General features: G+C 42.5%; 1 protein-coding gene across 2 annotated transcripts in view; it reads right to left on the bottom strand.

Moving 5' to 3' along the window:
• Positions 1-21,792, bottom strand: part of ARHGEF9 (Cdc42 guanine nucleotide exchange factor 9) — a 331,172-nt gene that overhangs the window by 154,998 nt on the left and 154,382 nt on the right. Inside the window, exon 3 of one of the 2 annotated variants that reach the window (XM_052663173.1) lies at positions 5,252-5,431. The exons of the other annotated variant lie outside the window; for it this stretch is intronic. Coding sequence (XP_052519133.1) covers positions 5,252-5,431 — 180 coding nt within the window. The remainder of the gene's footprint in view (positions 1-5,251; positions 5,432-21,792) is intronic. 2 annotated transcript variants of the gene reach the window in all.

The raw sequence follows: 21,792 nt of genomic DNA, 5'->3' as shown, positions 1-21,792 counted from the left end.
GCCAAGTAATATTCTGGGGGCAGTGGGCTTTCGTATAAATAGGAGAGGTTTAGTTTCTGTGACATCTGATCTGCACAACCCTAAGGAATGATGGTAATGATCCGATTAGCTCATCCTTTCATCTTCTGCCAGAAGGCCAGAAACCAGGGAGATCTAGAATTTTAAGAAACAAGGAAAATATATGCTGATGGCTTCTGAGTAGGCTCTTTACACTCTGAACAAACCCATGCCTTATCTCTCAGGCCTCAGCTACCACTAATAGCAGGTTGCTACATATTCTGTACAGAGCCTGCCCTCAAGTGGGCAGTAAGCTGACCCCAGATCATGGCCCAAAGTCAGAACAAAGGCCAATTTTTACATGGTAATAAAAGAAATAGGCCTGAATGATTTGGAATTAGGGCCCCAAATGGGATAAGAGGGCCACCACAGGAATGGGATTTTCTACTTAAGAGACACATCATATCCTGGCAGTCGGCTCTCAGCTCCCAAATGGGACACCAGCCCAGAAAAGCAGCTGAAGATGTCAGTACTTAAATGTGAGGATTGATGTTCAGCAAACTCTAATTCACTTAACCTGATCAATTGCTGTGGAGGAGGAAATGGTAACCCACCTGGGTATCCTTGCTGGGAAAACCCATGGACAGAGGATCCTGGCAGGATACAGTCCATGGCGTTGCAAAGAGTTGGACACAACTGAGTGACTGAGCATGCATGACCAACTGCTGAGAAAGTAAATCAACTCCTGCATTGCTCTCGTGAAGTCATATCCCCAGAGATATGAGAGAGACTGAGAACACACACACACATACATGTATGTACATACAGACTAAAATTCTGAATAATAGAAGAGGCAGATATCTGACTGGATAGAAGGCATATAAACTCAGAAGTTTCTTGTATAGCACCCAAAATGGTATCACACTTCCTATTTACAGATATCCAGCATACCTAAGTTTACAAATGATTTTCACAAGACTTAATTATCCCCATTTTACAAGGAGGAAAATTGGGCTTCAAAAATATACAGAAAACTGTTCAAGGTGCATACTCAGAACTGAGGCAAGAATCCGGTTTCTCAGATTTCACATTGGTTTTAAACCTAATTAACAGCAGGTAAGTCTACCTTGGATAGAACAGTACTAAACATCCTAGGGCTGATGTTCACATAGCAATGAGACTTCCAGGTAGGAAATGGAAATGCTCCACTATGTCAGTAACCTATTTGGTCCAATGAACTATAAAGGTGTCCAGTTGGTATAGAGTTAGGAGGAAAGTCTTTTCTTTGCCATTATACTTTTATGTTATATGCCAAATACCCTAAGGACAGTATTCTCAAGGAGTTACTGAATCTCAGCTCAGGATGAGACTAGATAAACAAGGCAACAATTCTACAACATAGAGGTACCTCATCTCAGGAAATCAACATCTACCTATATCAGTAATAATGAAGATTCAATAGTTGAGTGTTATTCATCTATATGTCCTACCTAGACATGTCAGAGCTTGAATAGATTCTAAAGAATGCTTCAGAGATGAAGGAGAAACTAAAAACCCATGCTGCTGCTGCTGCTGCTGCTAAGTCGCTTCAGTCGTGTCTGACTCTGTGCAACCCCACAGATGGCAGCCCACCATGCTCCGCCGTCCCTGGGATTCTCCAGGCAAGAATACTGGAGTGGGTTGTCATTTCCTTCTCCAATGCATGAGAGTGAAAAGTGAAAGTGAAGTCGCTCAGTCGTGTCTGACTCTTAGTGGCCCCATGGACTGCAGCCCACCAGGCTCCCCCGTCCATGGGATTTTCTAGGCAAGAGTACTGGAGTGGGGTGCCATTGCCTTCTTTGGAAAACCCATGATAATATGTCAAATGTCTGCAAAAGCAACGATTATAACTCAGGTCTCTCATTTTTTAATATAGCTAGCACTGCCTCCACAGTACAATTCTAACCTCAACAAAAATCAATGCAGAAGAATGTTGTTAGCAATTCTACATTTAAATACCTACTAGAAAAGAGCCTGGGTTTCCCTGATGGCTCAGTAGTAAGGAATCCACTTGCCAATTCAGGAGATGTGGGTTAGATCTCTGGGTTGGGAAGATCCCCTGGAGAGGGAAATGGCAACCCACTCCAGTATTCTTGCCTGGGGAATACTATGGACAGAGGAGCCTGCCAGGCTACAGTCCATGGGGTTGCAAATGAGACGGACACAATTTAGTGAGTGAACAAACAACAACAACAAGAAAAGAGCCTATATAACCTCTACCATTTAATTCCTTGAGTAACACAATCTTACCAGAATGTAAACCTATACATAAATGCTCATTTATGAGAACTGAAAGGTCTAACTTGGTGTCAATTTTCACATCATTCATGCAACAATTTAACCTGATTTCCTTTTACTGGTAACACCACCACTGCTAGCTGCTAAAGTTCCATTGTATTCCCCTTTAGAGATCAGAAGTCCATTTACTTATCACTTAAAAAGGTTTGCAGTGATCAAAAACTCATTACAAATACAATCTGAGGCAACATCTTAGTTTCTCAAAGAATAAACACTGGTATAATAGAATATTGGAGTTCTAACTTATGATTTAGGCTTTTTCATTAATGCTCCTGGTCTGCTGTCATGGTTCTCAGTCTAGATTTGTGCTATCTGATACAGTAGCAATTGTAACATTGCTAATAGGCTATTAGCCTATTACAGTAGCAATTGTAGCCTGTACAGTAGCAATGTACAGTAGCCTATACAATAGCAATTGTAACATTGCTAATAGTAACATATGGCTAATAGGCACTTGAAATGTGACCAGTGTGAATTGAGATGTGTATAGAATACACATCAGATTTCAAAAACTTAGTAAAATATTTAAAAATTTATAGTGATAATATAATATTATACCATAATATTTTAGATATATTGGGTTAACTTAAATTAATTTAAAATACATTAAATTACTTTCACCAATATCTTCTTAACTTGTTTTATTGTGGCTAATAGAAAATTTTACAGTTGTGGCTTGCATTTGTGGCTCACATTATATTTCTACTGGACTATACTGGCCTAAGCCAAATCGTTCTCAATATCAAAGATTCTGATTTAACCAGCCTAGAGCTGGGGTTTTAGTGTTTGTGTCTTTTAAAGCTACCGAAGGGAATTATTTCACTGTGCAGCCAAGACTGAGGACCGCTAGGCTAGACTCTATACCATGCATGTCTGGCCCAGCCAGGGGTCTCCTCAAAGGTCAGCTTCAGCCCACCCATGTGGCTACTGAAGCTATGTGCTTGGAGAAACACTCCTCTTGGCCTTGGATGTATGAGCATCAATGTCAGTTCACTGATATTCTAAAACTTGGTTCTGTTATTTGTCTCCTAGAGTCTTTCTGCTTTTCCCAGTATTTTATCCCACCCCTTGAATTACAGTTTATTATAAAAATGACATTTCATTGAAGATGAAATACATGCATATTTGGGTGATTTTCACTGAGTGCAATTTAATCCTTTTTTTAGAGGGGGCTGTCAGCCCAAGGCACACAAGCTGTCTGTATACAGGGTCTCAGGCTAGTTACAAAGGCCCATGGTTATCGTTGTGCTCTTTCTAACTACCCCTGGGACCAATTCATTAACCAACAAAGCTGAGTTGGGACACATGGTCTGTGGAGACTCTGATGGAAGACACCATATATGTTAGAGGGAAAAGGACTGGATATTTCATTAAGAAATTCTCAGTATAGAGAGGATGAGAGGCCATTTTGTCTACCTCTTTGCTTCTGAGCAGTGCCCTCAGCTAAATTATTGTAACCAGATAACAGTGCTTCCTACATTTGCAACTCCCCTAGGAAGGAGGCTTCTTTCAATCACTATGGTCAGCCTTGATACACAGACCTTCTTGGAGCTATTAATAACAAGGTGGCAGTGGTGAGGATGATAAAGCAAGTTACCATGTGCTAAGTACCCACTATGTGCCAGACACTTTACTCACACAGTAATCTCATTTAATCATCATAAAATTTCTGCTATTCCTATTTTTCAGATGAGGAAATAAGGAAAGATAAAAGTTTTGTCAAAAGCCATAGAGGCAGGAGGTAGTAAAAATGAGACTGCATCTTCATATTGGATTATCTGATTCCAAATGCCCTGCTCCTTCCCTCATGTTACACTTCTATCCTTCATATCCTGAGGCCCTTCATTTTCCAAGGACCCAAGCCACTCTGATCTTTTGTTTGAGGCCAGGACTTCACCCTCATCTTACAAAAGAAACTAACAAAAGGTGATAGTAAGGATGGCTATAAGACACCCTGATGTGGCTTTGGTACTTGTATTGCCACTAATCTGTTTTAATATATATTATTTTGTTCACTGTGATATCCCCTAGCATGAAATAATTGTCAATACCATTTGCATATGGGGAAAATCACAGCTGATGACTGCCAAACAGCTAATTCTAGCTCATAACACCAAGGAAAGCCATGAGCTGGAACACCAGGCCAGTGTTCTTCCCACATTAGCATCCTGCTAATGGGTAATACAGAGGAAGCAGAAACTGCTGAGGATCACCTTCTCAAGGACCCCTTCTTTTAAAGGCCAGGTTCTTCGTGGCATAATGTCAAAAGGGCCAAGGCCTTGGCAGCCTTATCAAGCTGCCTGCTTCCCACCCTTGGCACATCTTAGTTCCCAACCACCTTGCAAAAAGCAATATTTGCGGTCAGTAACTCTAGCCCTTGAGAGGGTAAGGAGCCCAGATTCTTACATTAATAGCTGCAGACAATCATGAGACAACACGCAGGGGTGTTCACACTTCCCTAAATGAGAGAAAAGAGGCAAAGGAAGCAGAGAGGAGTGGGGAGGGCAGAAAGAGGGTGGGAAGAGAGCTATAAAAAGAAAGGATAAAAAAAGAAGAGGCAAGTAAAAGAAAGAAAGCAGAAAAGAGAGGTAAGAAAGGTAAAATTTCACAGCAATATAGAGTTGAAAAGGTCTTCAAAACTATCAAGGCCGAAAGGGAAGTGATTTGTGCAAAGTCACAATGGGTAGAAGATGGGAGGCAGGAGATGGGGATTGTTATAAAAACAAGAAAAAAACCTCAAAATTAGAAGGGCAAAGATTAAAGAAAGCCCAAGTGCCGGGTAGGAGACCAAAAACATGGAGGAAAAATGTGAGGAGCCATAAGAAGGGGAATGAGAAGGAGAAAAGGGGTTGGTGAGGGGGAAGCCACGGGCAAGTAGCCAAGGAGAAAGGAGAGGAGAGTGAAAGCTGACACTCACCCTCACAAAGCTGGCAGGAAACCATCCCTCCTCATCGTCGATCTGGCCCCACCACCAATCCTTGTTGGAAGCATCCAAGACTTTGATGACGTCGCCAGCCTTAAATGCCAACTCCCGGTTGGCCATGGTGACGTGATCCCATACTGCCTCAGCACTAACGATGGAATCTCCAGTGATCAGCTTAGGAGACAAAATAAGAATGTGTTCAGTCCACACATCTAGCTACCTTACTTCCCCCGCTCCCCGAAGCTCCACTACTTATGGAGAAACTCACATATTAGTGGTGAAGGGTGGGGTTGATGGAAATGACACTGGGAGAGCAAGCTCTACTGGACCATAAGACAATACTATCAACTCTCCATTAGCCAGTGGGTTGAATGACCCAGAATGTGTATATGGACTATGCAGGCCTCAAACTTTTATCCCTACTCATGAGCTCCTCCCCTAGAAAAGAAAAAGATCCAGTCCATCTGTCTTTGATGCTTTAAGGCAGCTCTGGATCTGGAATGAGTGGAGAGTCTGAAACCAATGGCTAAAATGAGGCTCGAGCATATTTGCTCTAAACTCTCTGTTCTCCCCGTTTCCTCTTCTTTCTTTCAACTGTCCAATTGAGAGTTGGTGATACATTATTTAACTCTACTGTACCTCACCCACATGAGTTACAGACCATGGCATTCCTCACATATAATGGACCCCAGTCCTGCAGCCTCCTGTTCTCACCCACACATGATGCTATCCAGAGAATTCATGTGTTCATAGGTATGAAAGAATCTGGCATTCTGTGATGCCTTGCTCCCAGGAAACTTGACCTTGTCACAGATTCACTCAGTGATTTATACAATGACCCTGTGAGATACATAGGGAATCTAGGTTGACTTCTGCATTTGCGAGATGTCAAAACTGAGCCACAAGGAGATTAAAGGGTTAGCTCAGATCACTCAGCAAGGTAGGGGCTATGTACCTTTGTCCTTAGACTTTATGGCCAGCAGGACTTGGCTCCACATAGAAGCAGGCAGACATCTATGCCACTTCCACATAAACACACACACACATGTTCATGACACTTGTCTAGGCACAGTAATGTGGATGGGTATGGGGGAATAGGCTGTTTCTCTCTGGCTACCATCTTGACCACTGTATTATTTGTTCTCATTTCCTCCACAACTGGTTCTAGCCTGTATGGGTCATCAATCTTCTTGGCATTTGGAGAAACAATTTCCAGAATGAGAACATATGGCTCATCAGGCAAAGGACTTAAACAATCCCTTCCCAGAACTGAATTGCTGAACATGTCCTCTAGAAGTCATCTTTTCCATCAGTCTACTCTGATGAAGGACACCAGGGTAATTACTGGCTCCACAAGACCAAAGTCAAAATAATTCAGACAACAGAGACAGAATATGGATCATGCATCCTCTCATACAGGTCTGCCTTCCAACATACCAGCCAGAGGATAACCCTATGGTCATGATATTAATGCATAACACATGACACACATAGGAAAAAAACATACACACTGATCTTTTGACTTAATTAAGACATTCTGATGGTTAGCTCCTTCCTAAGGAATCCTTCATTGGGTTATAGCCATTGTTCTTTTGATAGAAGGCATAGAGGGAGCCCCTCAGTTTGGATGCAAAAGAGATTTCAAATAGGACTTTTATAATACCACGTTTCGAGGACCTCATGAATTACTGTTTATAAAGTGTTTCATATCTACTGTATCACTTGATCCTTATGAATGAGCTGGGTCTCACTATTACCCATATTTTAAAGATGAGGAAACTGAGTCTCAGAGTGGTGAACTGGTCCTTTGGCCAATCAAACATGTAATAAACTATAGAGCTCAGTCTTTTGACTGCATATGCACTAATATCTATCATGCCATACTACCAATGTCTAATAATTCAGTTCAGTTCAGTTCATTTCAGTCACTCAGTCATGTCCAACTCTTTGCAATCCCATGAATTGCAACACACCAGGCCTCCCTGTCCATCACCAACTCCTGGAGTTCATTCAAACTCACGTCCATTGAGTCAGTGATGCCATCCAGCCATCTCATCCTCTGTTGTCCCCTTTTCCTCCTGCCCCCAATCCCTCCCAGCATCAGAGTCTTTTCCAATGAGTCAATTCCTCGCATGAGGTGGCCAAAGTACTGGAGTTTCAGCTTTAGCATCATTCCGTCCGAAGAACACCCAGGATTGATCTCCTTGCAGTCCAAGGGACTCTCAAGTGTCTTCTCCAACACCACAGTTCAAAAGCATCAATTCCTCAGCTTTCTTCACAGTCCAACTCTCACAGCCATTCATTACTACTGGAAAAACCATAGACTTGACTAGATGGACCTTTGTTGGCAAAGTAATGTCTCTTCTTTTGAATATGCTATCTAGGTTGATCATAACTTTCCCTCCAAGGAGTAAGCGTTTTTTAATTTCATGACTGCAATCACCATCTGCAGTGATTTTGGAGCCCAGAAAAATAAAGTCTGACACTGTTTCCACTGTTTCCCCATCTATTTATCATGAAGTGATGGGACCAGCGGAGAAGGCAATGGCACCCCACTCCAGTACTCTCGCCTGGAAAATCCCATAGATGGAGGAGCCTGGTGGGATGCAGTCCATGGGGTCGCGAAGAGTCAGACACGACTGAGTGACTTCACTTTCACTTTTCACTTTCATGCATTGGAGAAGGAAATGGCAACCCACTCCAGTGTTCTTGCCTGGAGAATCCCAGGGACAGAAGAGCCTGGTGGGCTGCCATCTATGGGGTCGCACAGAGTCGGACACGACTGAAGCAACTTGGCAGCAGCAGCAGGCCCAGGTCTACTTGATTCTGCTACCTGTATGTTTTTCACAGTGCAGTCTTCTTTTTAGGGAGTCCATTCTTGGCTTTCCCCAGGAGCAGTTGGCTCATTCTTGTCCCCATTTAGTCTAGTTGACCTGCCTAGGCCCTCAGGTCATAAACTCCAGCTACACCCTGGACAAAACCAATCCCTAGATAGGACCCTGTGGCCATAAACCAACTGGAAAGCCTGTTGTCAGGGCCTACTTGGAGTCAATGACAAAGCTGAATAACACTTCAAAGATCATCACCCTTAATACCTCATTTTATAGATTAGGTATAATTTAGCAGTAGTGACTTGCCTAAGGTCAACAGATGGCCAACCTTCTTCCCGTTTTCTCATCATAACACCATTGATAGAGAAGGTGGAAAAAGGATACCTGGATTTAAGACCTTGCTAAAGAAGGAATGGCAAAGATGATATTAGCTAATACAGAGCACTAACTATATGTCAGACACTATTATAAGCACTTTATACACATCAACTCATTTAATCCTCACAGCAGCCCTATTATTATTCCTATCCTACAGATGAGGAAACTGAAGCTCAGAGAAATTAAAATATTTGCTCCAATCCATACAGCCAATAAGTATTGAAGCCATAATTCAAATGCAGGCACAGTCTGATTTTTATAGCATCTTTGCTCTTACAAACTATACTGCCTCTGAGTCTCATTTTCTTCATCTGGTAAGTAAAGATAATTCTACACTCTCACATAGTTCATGAGCTGTAAGACACTGAACCAAGAATTGACAAATGTGTGTGCAGACAATGAGAAGAGGGCATTTTAGAAGGGGATGTAGTTATATAGGGCTCCTGTGTTCTCTAGTCACAAATGCAAGAAGGAATAAGGGGATGCTCTTCTCTTATCCTCTGAGATGTTTTAAAAGTAAGTTAAATTTGGGCTGAAAATTAGTTTCAAATCTCCCTTTTGTATATAGAATTGACTTTTAACTTGCTACAATTTTTCATAAATACGACTTTTCTCTGCTCATCCGTTTTTCACTCAACACTGTACCAACAGTGAATGCCCTTCAAGCAGTATGCCAAAGTGGTTAAAGGCAAGCAAACCTAGCTTCAGTTCTGAGCTCTGCTACTTTAGAAAGTAGAAGTGGCAATGGGAGGTGAGGAATACAAGAGAAGCCACATAAGTAATCCAAAATGGAACTGTCAGCATGTAATTAAGGATACCAAGAGTACAATATCACAAAAGCCATAGAAAAAACTTTCAAGCTATACAACCTTCAGTTTAGTTTCTTCATATGCAAAATGGGGTTATTAATACCTGCCTCACAGGCAGAATTGTAGAGAAAGTGAACTGAGTGCTAGATGTATAATGTCTAGTACTGTGTCTGATATACTCTGGCCTAGTGCATGACTTCAGAGGAAGGAAGGGATCATGTGTGGGCTCTAAAACAGTTTTGTGGTACACTGAAGAAGGCCTTAAAGAATAGGTACAATTGTAATGAATAGAGAAGGAAACAGAAAAGGCATGTGAGGTAGGCTAAAGTCTCAAAGGTAAAGAGTATAGGAAATTTGATGGTAAACATGTAGTGAAGTTTGGAAAGGTCTGGGAAGATTGGGATGGAAAGACAGCTAGAAAGGTTGATTGGAGTCTTGTTTGAAGGCTTTAAATTTCATTTGAGAAAAAGGAGGTCAAAGTTGACTTGGTAGAGGGATTTCAATCCTAAGTATGATCATTAAAGCATAAGGATAAGTAATGAGGAAATGTTGGTTTGGGGGTGGCATAAAAGATAATGTTTTCTCTAATGTGCTGAACGCTGGTGGCCAGCAGGACATGCAAGTAGATTTGAAGTTTGAGAGGAGGGAGATAGTTATACAGGTTTGAGAGCCAATGATCCAGAAGAAATTATAGAAACCAAAGAAGTTTGCCCTGGAAGAAAGTGCTAAGAAAGAAGACCAGAAACCTAGGAAAACAGCAATAATGTGAGGTGAAGAAGAGAAGAGGAGCCAGAGAAACAAATGAAAATGGAGTTGTCAGCACATAGTTAGGATACCCAGGGGTGCAATCTCACAAAAACCAAGGACAAGTGTTTTCAGTAGCAGGAACTGATCAAATTATCAAATAAAACAGAGCTATCTATAAGAGGGAAAAAAATCAAGAAAAGTCTATTTGGGAGTGGCTGTTCAGTTCAGTTCAGTCACTCAGTCATATCTGACTCTTTGCGACCCCAAGAATCGCAGCATGCCAGGCCTCCCTGTCCATCACCAACTCCCGGAGTTCATTCAACTCATGTCCATCGAGTCAGTGATGCCATCCAGCCATCTCATCCTCTGTCGTCCCCTTTTCCTCCTACCCCCAATCCCTCCCAGCATCAGAGTCTTTTCCAATGAGTCAACTCTTCGCATGAGGTGGCCAAAGTACTGGAGTTTCAGCTTTAGCATCATTCCTTCCAAAGAACACCCAGGGCTTATCTCCTTTAGAATGGACTGGCTGGATCTCATTGCAGTCCAAGGGACTCTCAGGAGTCTTCTCCAACACCACAGTTCAAAAGCAGCAATTCTTCGGTGCTCAGCTTTGAGTGGCTGTATCAAGGTTTAAATCCTTCATTTCTTGTTTATAACTGGTTTATGCCCCCCACTAAAATCCCTAATTTCCCAATGGTCACAATTTCTTCATCTTGTGATCCCATCATCCCCAAAAGCCAGGAGATGGTACTGGGTTACTCCAGCAAGGTGCCCAAATTACACCTAGCCTTGGGACACTGTTGATGTGACTTCTAATAAAATACTTCCCAATCCTCAGGGCATTTCAAGTACAGGACCAAATATAGGTTGGTTCTTTCTGAGACTTACCATTGAGTGGGACACATGGTGTTCTGCATTCCCAAACCAAAGACACTTTTGGACATGAATAAAAAGATGAAGAGGGAGAAGAGTCATAATTCTTAAAGGAATAATATCCAATTCCTTTTAAATCTAGATTTCCCAGCAATTCTAATTTCAAATATTCTATTCCATTGTCCTACAAATAATCTGTTATCAGACCCATGTGTCCTGACATTTTACCTGAAAATATGATCACTATTCACTGTAGGCATTGGGAGTTTGATCTCTCAGGCTGGTTTCTTATTAACAATGAGGCATGTGTGCTATAGCTAACTTGGAGTGGCTAGTGGGCCCTTTTAGGAGGAGGGAAAGAAGGCAAGGAAGAGGGAGGAAGAAAAACAGAGAGGAAGAGAAGCGCTTGTTGAAAATATGTGCCAGGCATTGGGTAAGGGGATTTCTTTTGTGATCTTAGTCTCTATAGCTCTCCAAGGTAAGCATTAATATAGTCATTTTTACTGAATATAACCTGTGAGGTTACCAAGTAGCCCACAGTCACCCAGTTAGTAGGTGGTCGAGCAGATATGAATGGCTAGCTGACCTTATTGTATAGCTTTGCTTTTGTGAATCCCCAACACTACCTATCAAGAAGGCAAGGTGAGAGGGCTCCCAGCTGGTTTCTCTCTTCAGGGAAACCAGTCCACCCTGTGAATGATCTAAATCAGTAGTTCTCAATCCCCTGGAAGGCTTGTTAAAATAGAGATTGCTAGGTCCCAGGAGTCTCTTATTCAGTACTCTGAAGTGAGGCTTGAGAACTTGTATTTCAAACAAGTTCCCAGGGGATGCCTGCTGGTTCAGGGATCACACTTAGTGAACCACAGACCTAGAGGGTCTTTCTAGTCTAGGCTTTACCCCTGCCTTTCCTGATGCCTCATTCTCCTAAAGATCCCCATGGCACCCCACTCCTTGCTTGGTTACAAGGTACTGCTCAGTGGTTGGTATGTCTGAGAATGAGTATTTTGGGTCACGTAGGGAGCATTCTCAATGCCAGGCCTTGCAAACACAGAAATAAAACCCTCACCCAGTTTCCTTCTTTCTTTCTTGCACCTTTTGTCTTCCTCTTCACATTCTTGACCTCTAGCTGAACAGTACCACCCTCAAAATAGTTATTTAATTAGCCTGGGTGGCTGCCAGAAATACTAGAGTTTTAATGGCAAGGAGCAGCAGAGGGAAGGATTAAAAAACTGTTGTTCAAAATAGTATATGTCCTATTGCCATGAAAAGTAGCTGAGCCTGGCTTTCCTTCTGAGAAGCTTCATAAGGGGATAAGAAGCAGCCTGAAGGATTTTGCCTTTCTTTAAGGTTTTTTTCAGTTGATACTTGCCCTCATTCTCTCAAAAGTTCCCCTCCCTCAACAGCTGCTGCTGCTGCTGCTGCTAAGTTGCTTCAGTCGGGTACAACTCTGTGCAACCCCATAGATGGCAGCCCACCAGGCTCCCCTGTCCCTGGGATTCTCCAGGCAAGAGTACTGGAGTGCCCTCAACAGCTAGGCATGGACAAAAGAAAATCCTTTCCTTTGTTCCATTTGGCTGGTTGATGTTAGTTGCTCAGTCATGTCCAACTCTTCATGACCCTGTGGACTATAACCCTCCAGGCTCCTCTATCCATGGGATTCTCTAGGCAAGAACACTGGAGTGGGTAGCCATTCCCTTCTCCAGGGGATCTTCCTGACCCAGAGATTGAACCTGGGTCTCCTGCATTGCTGGCAGATTATTATCTGAACCACTAGGGAAGCCCTTGTTTCCTTTACACACATCTAAAATAGGCTGGGATTTTATTCTCTCCTGAATAAACCAGAGATCTTTTTCATATGGCCTTGTAAACAGACTGTTATCTTGCCCAAATTGTTCAAGGACAAGACTCTTACCCATTTCTGGGTTACAAAGGTGTAACCCAGATTGTTTCAACAATAGTGGGGAGGTATCAAAAGATTGGCTTAGAAGAAGTTCTACCAGTAAGTCACTGAATCATCTTAGATGGGTCCCTTTACCTGTCTCAGTTTATCTGTCAAGTTACAGACTTGAACCAAACAGCCCTTTCCAGTTATGGCTTTCTACTAAGGGTAACATTTGAGCTTTGAAAAGGTCAGGAATTTCATTATTGTAGATTATTTCTTCTCACTGATCTTTGCACTTGATAGTAAGTAAGTAAGTGTTAGTCACTCAGTCGTGCCCAGCTCTTTGTGACCCAATGGACTGCAGCCCACCAGGCTCCTCTGTCCATGAGATTTTCTAGGCAAGGATACTAGAGTGGGTTGCCATTTCCTTTTCCAGGGGATCCTCCCAACCCAGGGATTGAACCTGGGTCTCCTGTGCTGCAAGCAGATTCTTTACTGACTGAGCTACAAGGGAAGTTTTGCACTTGATAGGATTTTTTTATTGCTCTCTACTCAAGAAAATGAGAACTTGGCACTGGCTAGTCCCTTCCTAAATATAACTCACTCAGGCATTGTTACTGATACATTAAAGCACAGGCCAGTCAGACTGACTGGGAAAACTGAGGAATGGGTTTTCCACTTTAGCCCTTGACTGCTCTATTCAAAAGTCAGTGGGGGGCTGTGGGGCAGTGTGGGTGGGGAGCGGATTTTCTTAGTGGTCCAGTGGTTAAGACTCTGCCTTCCAGTGCAGGGAATTTGGGTTCAGTCCTTGGTGGGGGAATATGCCATGGGGCAACTAAGCCCCATGGCAACAAGAGAAGCCCACACACCACAAATAGAGAAGCCCTTGCACCACACCTAGAGAAAGCTCATGCACCACAGTGAAGACCCAGTGCAGCCAAAAATAACTTTTAAAAAATATCCGTGGCAGGGAAAGCTTCCTTGGTGGCTCAATGGTAAAGAATTTGCATGCCAGTGCAGCAGCATGGGTTTGATCCCTGATCTGGGAAGATTCCACATGCTGTGGGACAACTAACACAACACACAATACTGAGCCTGCACTCTAGAGCCCTTGAATCACAACTACTGAGCCCACATGCCACAGCTACTGAAGCCCATGTGCCTAGAGCTCGTGCTCTGCAACAAGAAAAGCCACTGCAATGAGAAGTCTGCACACTGCAACTAGAGAGTAGCTCTAGCTTGCCACAACTAAAGGCCCAAGCGCAGCAACAAAGGCCTAGCAGAGCCAAAAATAAATAAAAGTCAGTAAGGACCTTTGCTCTTTGTTCTAGCCACATAGCTCCTCAGATAAATCATCTTTCTCATGACATCAGCTCTTACTACCTCCAGTCCCATATTTCCAACTACCTGTTTCACTTTTTCCTGGGGGCCTGCTACTGCCTCCAATAAAACATATGTAAAACTCATAATATTAAGGCCCCATTCCCCTGCATCCTTATTTTTCTCATTTCTGATAAACTTTCTGGGCCTGCTGATTTTTCTTCTACATATAGATATGACCCTTTATCTTCTTTTTCAATGCCTTTTCTTAGGCCTCGGCCTTATAACCTCAAGTTGCCTCCTAACTGGCCTTCCTACGGCTCACAGGTCTCTCTCCTCCTTAATAATGCACTTCTTAAAACTTCTTTGTTGGTGCCACTATTCATGCTCAAGAAGCCTCAAAAACTCCCTACTGTCAATCTCTCAAAGCTCTCCTTAATGTAGCCCCATCTATGGATCCAATCCTTGTCTTGAACCAACAGGGACCTTCCACTCTGGTAACACAGAGTCTCTTTCAAGCAGGTGACTCCTACCTCTGTTCCTGATTCAGCCATTCCCTTGTCCATGGTTAAGTGTAGGGATATGAGATATGCTTCCTCTTCCTTGCCATATGATCTTGGCCCACCTGCTCCTTAATCTCGTCCCTGACGACTCCACCCTGTATCTTCTCTCCCTTGCCTCTTTCACTAATTTTTACATAGGATAAGAAGAATATATTAAATAACATAGAGTTATTCAAGTTGTTAACCAGGGTGTTATTCTCCAAACAGACTGTATACTTGTGAACAGCAAATCTAAAACATCTGCTTAATCTATAATGAACAACATTGTTTTTAGCCTCTAAAGTTCTGTGCCCAGAGCCCTAAAACCAGGTAAGCTCTGAGGAAGATCACAGTAAAAGAGTTAGCATCTTTGTCAGGTTGCAGAATATTCTATGGGGCCAAAGAAATTGTTTGCATAATATATACCAGATGACCTATGGGCCAATCCATTGCTGATAGGATTTATGACCAGGTGGCTTCTGGGGTGGGCTGGCTTTTGCTGGAGATCTTCACAGATGCTCAATGGTCATCAGAGAAAGAAGAAATGTCAGGTAAGAAAAAAAAAACTGATTTTTTTTTTTTTTAATCATAAGGATTGCTATTTGTTTTCCATATGACTTAATACTTCGCACCTAGCTAGTTTCAGCTTTAATCTGGATGCTGCAATCACCCATAACCAGATAATTTCATTTCTGAGCAGAATACTTAATACATTCAAGTGATGTGGCTCTAAATGTATTGAAAGGAAGTATGCAAATATTGCCACTTTTCATGATGTGATTATCTTTTTCCTAGTTTGGGCATGTGATTTGTGAGTCATTAGGCATTGGCTTCCTTCAATATCCCACTGTTAACATAATTTTTCACTTTAACAAAATGAAGGTTGGCTTTAGCCACACCTGGCAGACACAAATCCCAGCCCAGCTGGCTTGATTTGAAAGAAGAGGCTACATGCAGGTCAGCTCAGCAAGAATCAGACAGACCACCTGATCCAGAGGCCAATACGTCAAAAGCCAATTCACACCTGTCAGCTCCTAAAAGCTGGGTAAATCTATCAGATTAGCATCTTAAGATCTGAAGCCATCCAGAACTAACAACAATTATTACAGACTAATAACAAAGGATAACACCTCTTTCTAGACCTCTTCTAAAAGAAGTTATGAAGTGATCTCAGCTATAACAGTGACCAAATATATGAGGTAGGGAAGTTGCTTGTTTGGTTTACACCTTAGCAATGGACTCTTCTAGTATGACACTTCAGCTATTAGCTCAACCTAACGGGCCTAGGAGTTTCTGAAGTGACACCCAGCTGCTGCCCCAAAGCTTATGATGTCAAGATTTCGGTCTTGTTGAAGGAATAGGTCCTTTAGAGAAAATGCAGCCAACAGGGCCAAGGATTGCAAAGATCAGAGAGAAGTGTTTCCAGACCACCAATCATGATACCATTGGCTGCAGAGATCTCCCTCAACAGAGTAGCTCCCATCCTGATAAGCATCAGCTTGCACCTTCAAAGCATCTTGGAAATAAAAGTTACTGTCAAGTTGTTTGGGAATTTATTGGTATCATCCAGGTGCCTCTGATTCTTTATACCAGTTTCTCAATTGTCATTCCCAGACTCTTTGCTCAGAATCACCCCAGCATTTTTAACAAGCAGCCCGAGTGATTCTAAATCATATATCATACTGAGACCAAGTGTCTTTTAAACTTTCTAGAGCCTGAGTTTGAAGTACAAGAATTTCCTCTAACTGCAATGGTTTCCAAAGAAACCAGAATCTCTGAAATTCTCACTCTTGGTTTCTCTTTCTTGTGTCAGTTTTCAAGCAGGATAAAGAATTACAGTAGTTTGTCTAAGTGGATTTTCCCAGGCTGCCTCAAGAGACTATCTGTACCCACACCCCGTCTTCCACTCCCTCCTAGACCTTCAACATTGACACCCCTAATGGAAAATTTTTGCAGTATCTCTCTACACTACAATCTAGAAACAATTTCCTAGAGCTACGTTCAATCTACCCAAGTCAGCTCCCAATACTCTAAGAGAAAAATTATCAGTAAAAAAAAAAAAAAAAAGACCCAGCAATGCTCTTTCCACGAGTTGAGTCAGAAGCATGTCATCCCAAGCTGGAGGTCACTCTGACCCCTATCTATCTCTTTAGTCAGACTGGGACCTATCTCCAAAATATTCCTGCCCTGATTATCTCGCCCTTCTTGGACTTGCTGTGGCTACTAAGTTCCAGCTATCCATGCGGGTCGCTTGTTTCCTACATACCTTGAAAGATGGCCAGGGCAAGCCCGGGGGATAGGCAGGAGATTCAAAAAGCCCCAAATGCTTGAAGTGACCTAGACTCATCACCCTACACCTGGGTTCTTGAATTTCTTTACATAGTTCCACTGAGACAAGACTTGGAAGCTTTAACTTTTTCTGGACTGTGACTTGAAGGCCAGCCTTGGAATTCCTCCAAGGGATGGGGTTGGAGCTCCTCTAGGTTTACAGAAGGGTTAGGAGGAGGGGACTAGAACTACATGAAGAATTTGTCCTCTGTGGCTCCCACATGTATAGTTCTATACTCATCAACACTGCAGCCAGAGGGTGGGTGGGCAAGGCAGCAAGAAGGAAAAGTCATTTTTTATCCATTTGACAGATGTCGTGTTAAAATCTTGTAGGGGAAAGATGACTGTAGGTGGGGGGAAGGAGCAGAGGAGGAGATAGGTTGGAACTAATAGTTCTAATATATTCTTAAATGTGGCCATCTGGTCTAAGGTAGTGATAACAGTAACAGCATTTAGTAAGGTATACTATAACCTGCTTCTATACCTGGAGAAGAGACAGAAAAAATAAATATATTTCAACCAACTTAAACCACCTTGAAGTCTACTGAGCATGCCCACCCAGGACACCAGCTTGCAAAGTCTCTAGCCTTGGCAGGCATTTCCAAAGAGAATGTAATTATCTCCTGGGGAGTTCTTATAGCCCAAAAGGGAAATATGTATTTAAACAGCCCATCAGAAAGTGAAAGATGGTTTCCAGTGCTTATTGATTTCCCTCTTCTCTTTTACTCCCTGCAACAGCAAAGACATTGGCCAAGGCATTTAGCAGTGTTTCTGGCCCTTGTCAGTAGTTTCCTGTTCAGGGATGGGTCATTTTTCTCCTGACGAAGTCTAGCACTGTCCTGGGTTCCCAGAAGACATGATAAATGATTGATGAGCAGGAATGGTCAGTGAGCATTCACTAGATCAGGCCCCCGGGGACTCAAACTGGCTGAGCTGTCTCCCCCTTCAGACTGTGTCCTTTAGGACTACAGACAGAGGCATGTAACATCTAAACCTAGGCTAACAATGAAGACACAAGAAAAGCACAATCAGACCCACCCGCAGGGCCCAGGAAGGATAGAATGCAGATTGGATGCAAACACCCCATCTGTGTTTGCAGGAAAAGTGATTGTGCTTGTAACAAAAGATCTTCAAGTAGGTCAGTTAGGCTTATGTAAGAGATCCTCAGCCTGTCTGGGCTAGGTAGAGGAGGTAGGAGTGGAGAAGGGAAGGGACCCAGGAAAGCTGACTGAGGGACAAAGAAACCAGCAAGACGCTAGGGCTTGAACCTACCCTTATTGACTCTGTCTCAGGCTCAAAAGCCTGAAAGAGTGAATTATTATACTCAGAGAAGGCCAGGATTGGAGATTCCCATGAGCTAGCACATCTAGTTCAGTCTAACATTTTACAGATAAGAAAACTAAGGTTCTAGTAAACAGAAGTTGGCTAACATGTCAAGTTAGTCTGCAGCAGAGCCAAGATTAGAAACCAAGCCTACAATAGTTTAAAAGGACAGTTGTCAATTGTTTTGGTTAAAAATTGCTCCCCTGAAATTATCAAAACATTGTTAATCAGCTATACCCCAATACAAAATAAAAAGTTCAAGATTTTGTTTAAAAAATAATCAATTGGTTAAAAAATAAACGTCTATCCCAGTATCTACCTACTACTAATGTAGTATGTTTTTATAAAAATCTACACAAAAAAGTAGAAATGAAATGATGAGATTAACAATTTAATATATAAAGAACTTGCAATATTTTCTTCCTAAGTTTCATTTTGGAGATCAGTTTAAGACATTTTCTGATGGTCCTTCCTTCCTCTGCCCTACAGATGTCACCCCTTGAATACTACAACCATCACCTACCTCACCCTCCTCTCAGGGCCCCAAACAAATCTGACCCTCCCCGGAAATGAAGGCTAAGTAGAGTTACTTCCAGTATCTCATTCAGCACTAAATGTTTTTGCTAAGGAATCTGAAATTCAAATTTACACTAAAATAAAAATGCTAGTGAAAAAACAGTGGGAAGGGAAGAATGGGTTCCAGGCTTGACTTGGTTACTGAGTATTGAACTTAAGCAAATTGAACTTAAGTGAATATAACTCCCTGAGCTAGTTGGACCAGCTTATCTCAAATGGAAAGTTAGGTTGTCTTTGACAGAGGCTGCTGTCAAGAGACAGAGGGGAATTGAAAAAGACATGGAAACAAGGACATCAGAAGTGGGATGGAGTGGGATAAGAAAGGTCAGAAGCCAAAACTTGACTATTTCAGATTTTTGCCATGGGTTACCTTTACCCAGAATAGAACTTTAGTACAAGGATGGCCTTTAGGTTCCGCTGCCAGAAGAATGAGTACTGCTTTCTCCACCCAGTTCAAGCCACCTAAAGTAGTTTCAAGAAAAGAGAAAGCGGCTCACCTACCATGAGCTTAACACATTATAGTTTCTAAATTCCTTTCATATTCATTACACATTCATGAGGTCACTAGATCCTGCCAGCAATTCTGGGGAGTAAGAAGAGCAGGGATGAGACCTCATTTTTAAAATGAGGAAACAGGCTTAGACAAAGGAAGTCCCTCAGGTATCCCAGGAGCACGGGCAAAAAGAGAACCCAAATCTTCTGACTCACAGTCCAGAATTTTTCTAATAATAAAAAATGGTTAACATTTACTGAGTACGTAGTATTTGTCAGGGCTTCCCTGGTAGCTCAGACAGTAAAGCATCTGCCTACAATGCGGGAGATCCAGGTTGGATCCCTGGGTTGGAAAGATCCCCTGCAGAAGGAAATAGCAAACCAATCCAGTATTCACAACTGGAAAGTCCCATGGACCGAGGAGCTTGGGGGGGCTACAGTCCATGGGGCCGCAAAGAGTCGGAAATGACTGAGCGACTGAGCGACTTCACTTTCACTTTAGTATGTGTCAGGGACAAATCTAAGTTTTTACATACACTAACTTGCTCCCCATTTTAAAAACGAGAAAAACATGGCTCAGAAAGATGAAGTGATTGCTGAAGGTCACACAAGGTCAGAACCAAAACTCAGGTTGTCTTACTCTAGAACAAGTGCTCTTAACCTCTGCTCTCCACAGCATATCCTCATGCTCCTACAGGATCACAGAACCTCCAAAGCATAGCAAGATATAGAATAGGGTGTATATTATCATAAACAGAGAAAAATATATTCATATATGTTTTATATATCCATGTAACATTTCTCTGGAAGGATTCACTGATGACCTCTGCAGAGGAAGCCAAGTGGCTGGAAGGCAGGGCTAGAGTGAGACTTTTCACTGTGTACCTTTTGGACCATGTGACTGTATTTCCTTTTCAAAAATAATTTTAAATGAGTCTTCTATAGTCAAGAGGGTCTTCCCTGGTGGCTCAGAGGTTAAAGTGTCTGCCTCCAATGCGGGAGACCTGGGTTCGATCCCTGGGTTGGGAAGATCCCCTGGAGAAGGAAATGGCAACCCATTCCAGTACTCTTGCCTAGGGAATCCCACGGACAGAGGAGGCTGGTAGGCTACAGTCCACGGGGTCGCAAAGAGTTGGACACGAGTGAGCGACTTCACTTATAGTCAAGAGAACTGAAGAAACTATGTGGCTGCTTCTTGGCAGAGCTCTGGCGACTGACCCTTCCCTATCCACCTCTCTGGGTGCTCAAAATTTAAGAACAGAAGGTGTCTCTCTCCTTTTTTCTTCCAGTTTCCTAACCCCTGACATTGCTTGTCCAATCCCCTAGAAAGGTCAGTATTATAGTCATTCCATAGGTTTCAGTAGCACAAGTGAAAACAGCAACAGTTTGAGTTAGGCTTTCATAGCCAATCTGTGAATTATAGGAAAATAACCTATTAGTGGCAGGACAGATGACAAAAGACACAAAAGGTCTTCTTCCCCAGAGCCTAGCACCCAAGGCCTGAGCTCCACAGATTCTTCCATTTCCTTCCTTTCACTACTCTTGTCTCAGTGTGCCTACCCACCCATCTCCTGGGCTGAGAAAGGAAAAATACACAAGCTAGAAAGGCTCTAGGAAATTTGGCCTAGCTTGTGAGTCTGCGGTGTACAAAGAAAAATACACAATGGGAATAAATGTCAGCCAAGCTATATTTTAATGTTTACATCAAGGCCGGTAAGAGTCAGCCCAAATAGTCTCAGGGAACTCTCTCAGCTGTGGTTTCTGGATCTCTACTATTTTAACTCTCAAGAGTTGGCAAAATACCCCAAAGATTAAGGTCCTAAAATATTATTTCTTCAGAAATAATTATTAAATAATAAATTATTTCTTCAGATACCTTTAGGTCCAACCCCTTAGGCAGGTCAGTCATACAAGGCTTCTATACTCAGGAAGCTGTGAGGAGGTGGGAGTAGCTGAGGTAGACCAAGTGCCTTCAGGGATCATCCTGAAGTGAATTAAATGGGCAGCACAATTCCCTCTCACAACAGCTTAGCATCTTCTCCAACGCTTCACTGCTTCTAATATGCAGGAGACGAGTAGGACGTGAGCTACTGTGGAAGGGATGACAAGTCAGTGCCTCTCACGGGTAAGCAGGGCACTTCTGGGTTAGGCTGTGCCCCAGAGAGCCCCTGTCCCTTGCTATGTGTCAGAGACAAACCTAAATTTTTAAAATTAAGTTGCCACCAGCAGCTTCCTTTTAGTACTAGACTTCATGGGGTGATAGCTTGGGGCCATAGAAAGAACACTGAATAGAGTCTGAAGGCATGGCTTCCAGACCAGAATCCACCATTACCTAACCCTGTACCCTCAGACTCAGTATTCTCATCTGCAAAATGGAGACAATACTAGTTTATAACAGGGTAGGGGGAAGAAATTGAGAAATAAAGTGAAGACA

This window comes from Budorcas taxicolor, chromosome X (genome assembly GCF_023091745.1).
Source record: "Budorcas taxicolor isolate Tak-1 chromosome X, Takin1.1, whole genome shotgun sequence".
In the NCBI taxonomy this organism is placed as follows: Eukaryota; Metazoa; Chordata; class Mammalia; order Artiodactyla; family Bovidae; genus Budorcas; species Budorcas taxicolor.
Note: the sequence above shows the minus strand (reverse complement) of the source record. Positions and strands in the feature narration are given on the sequence as shown.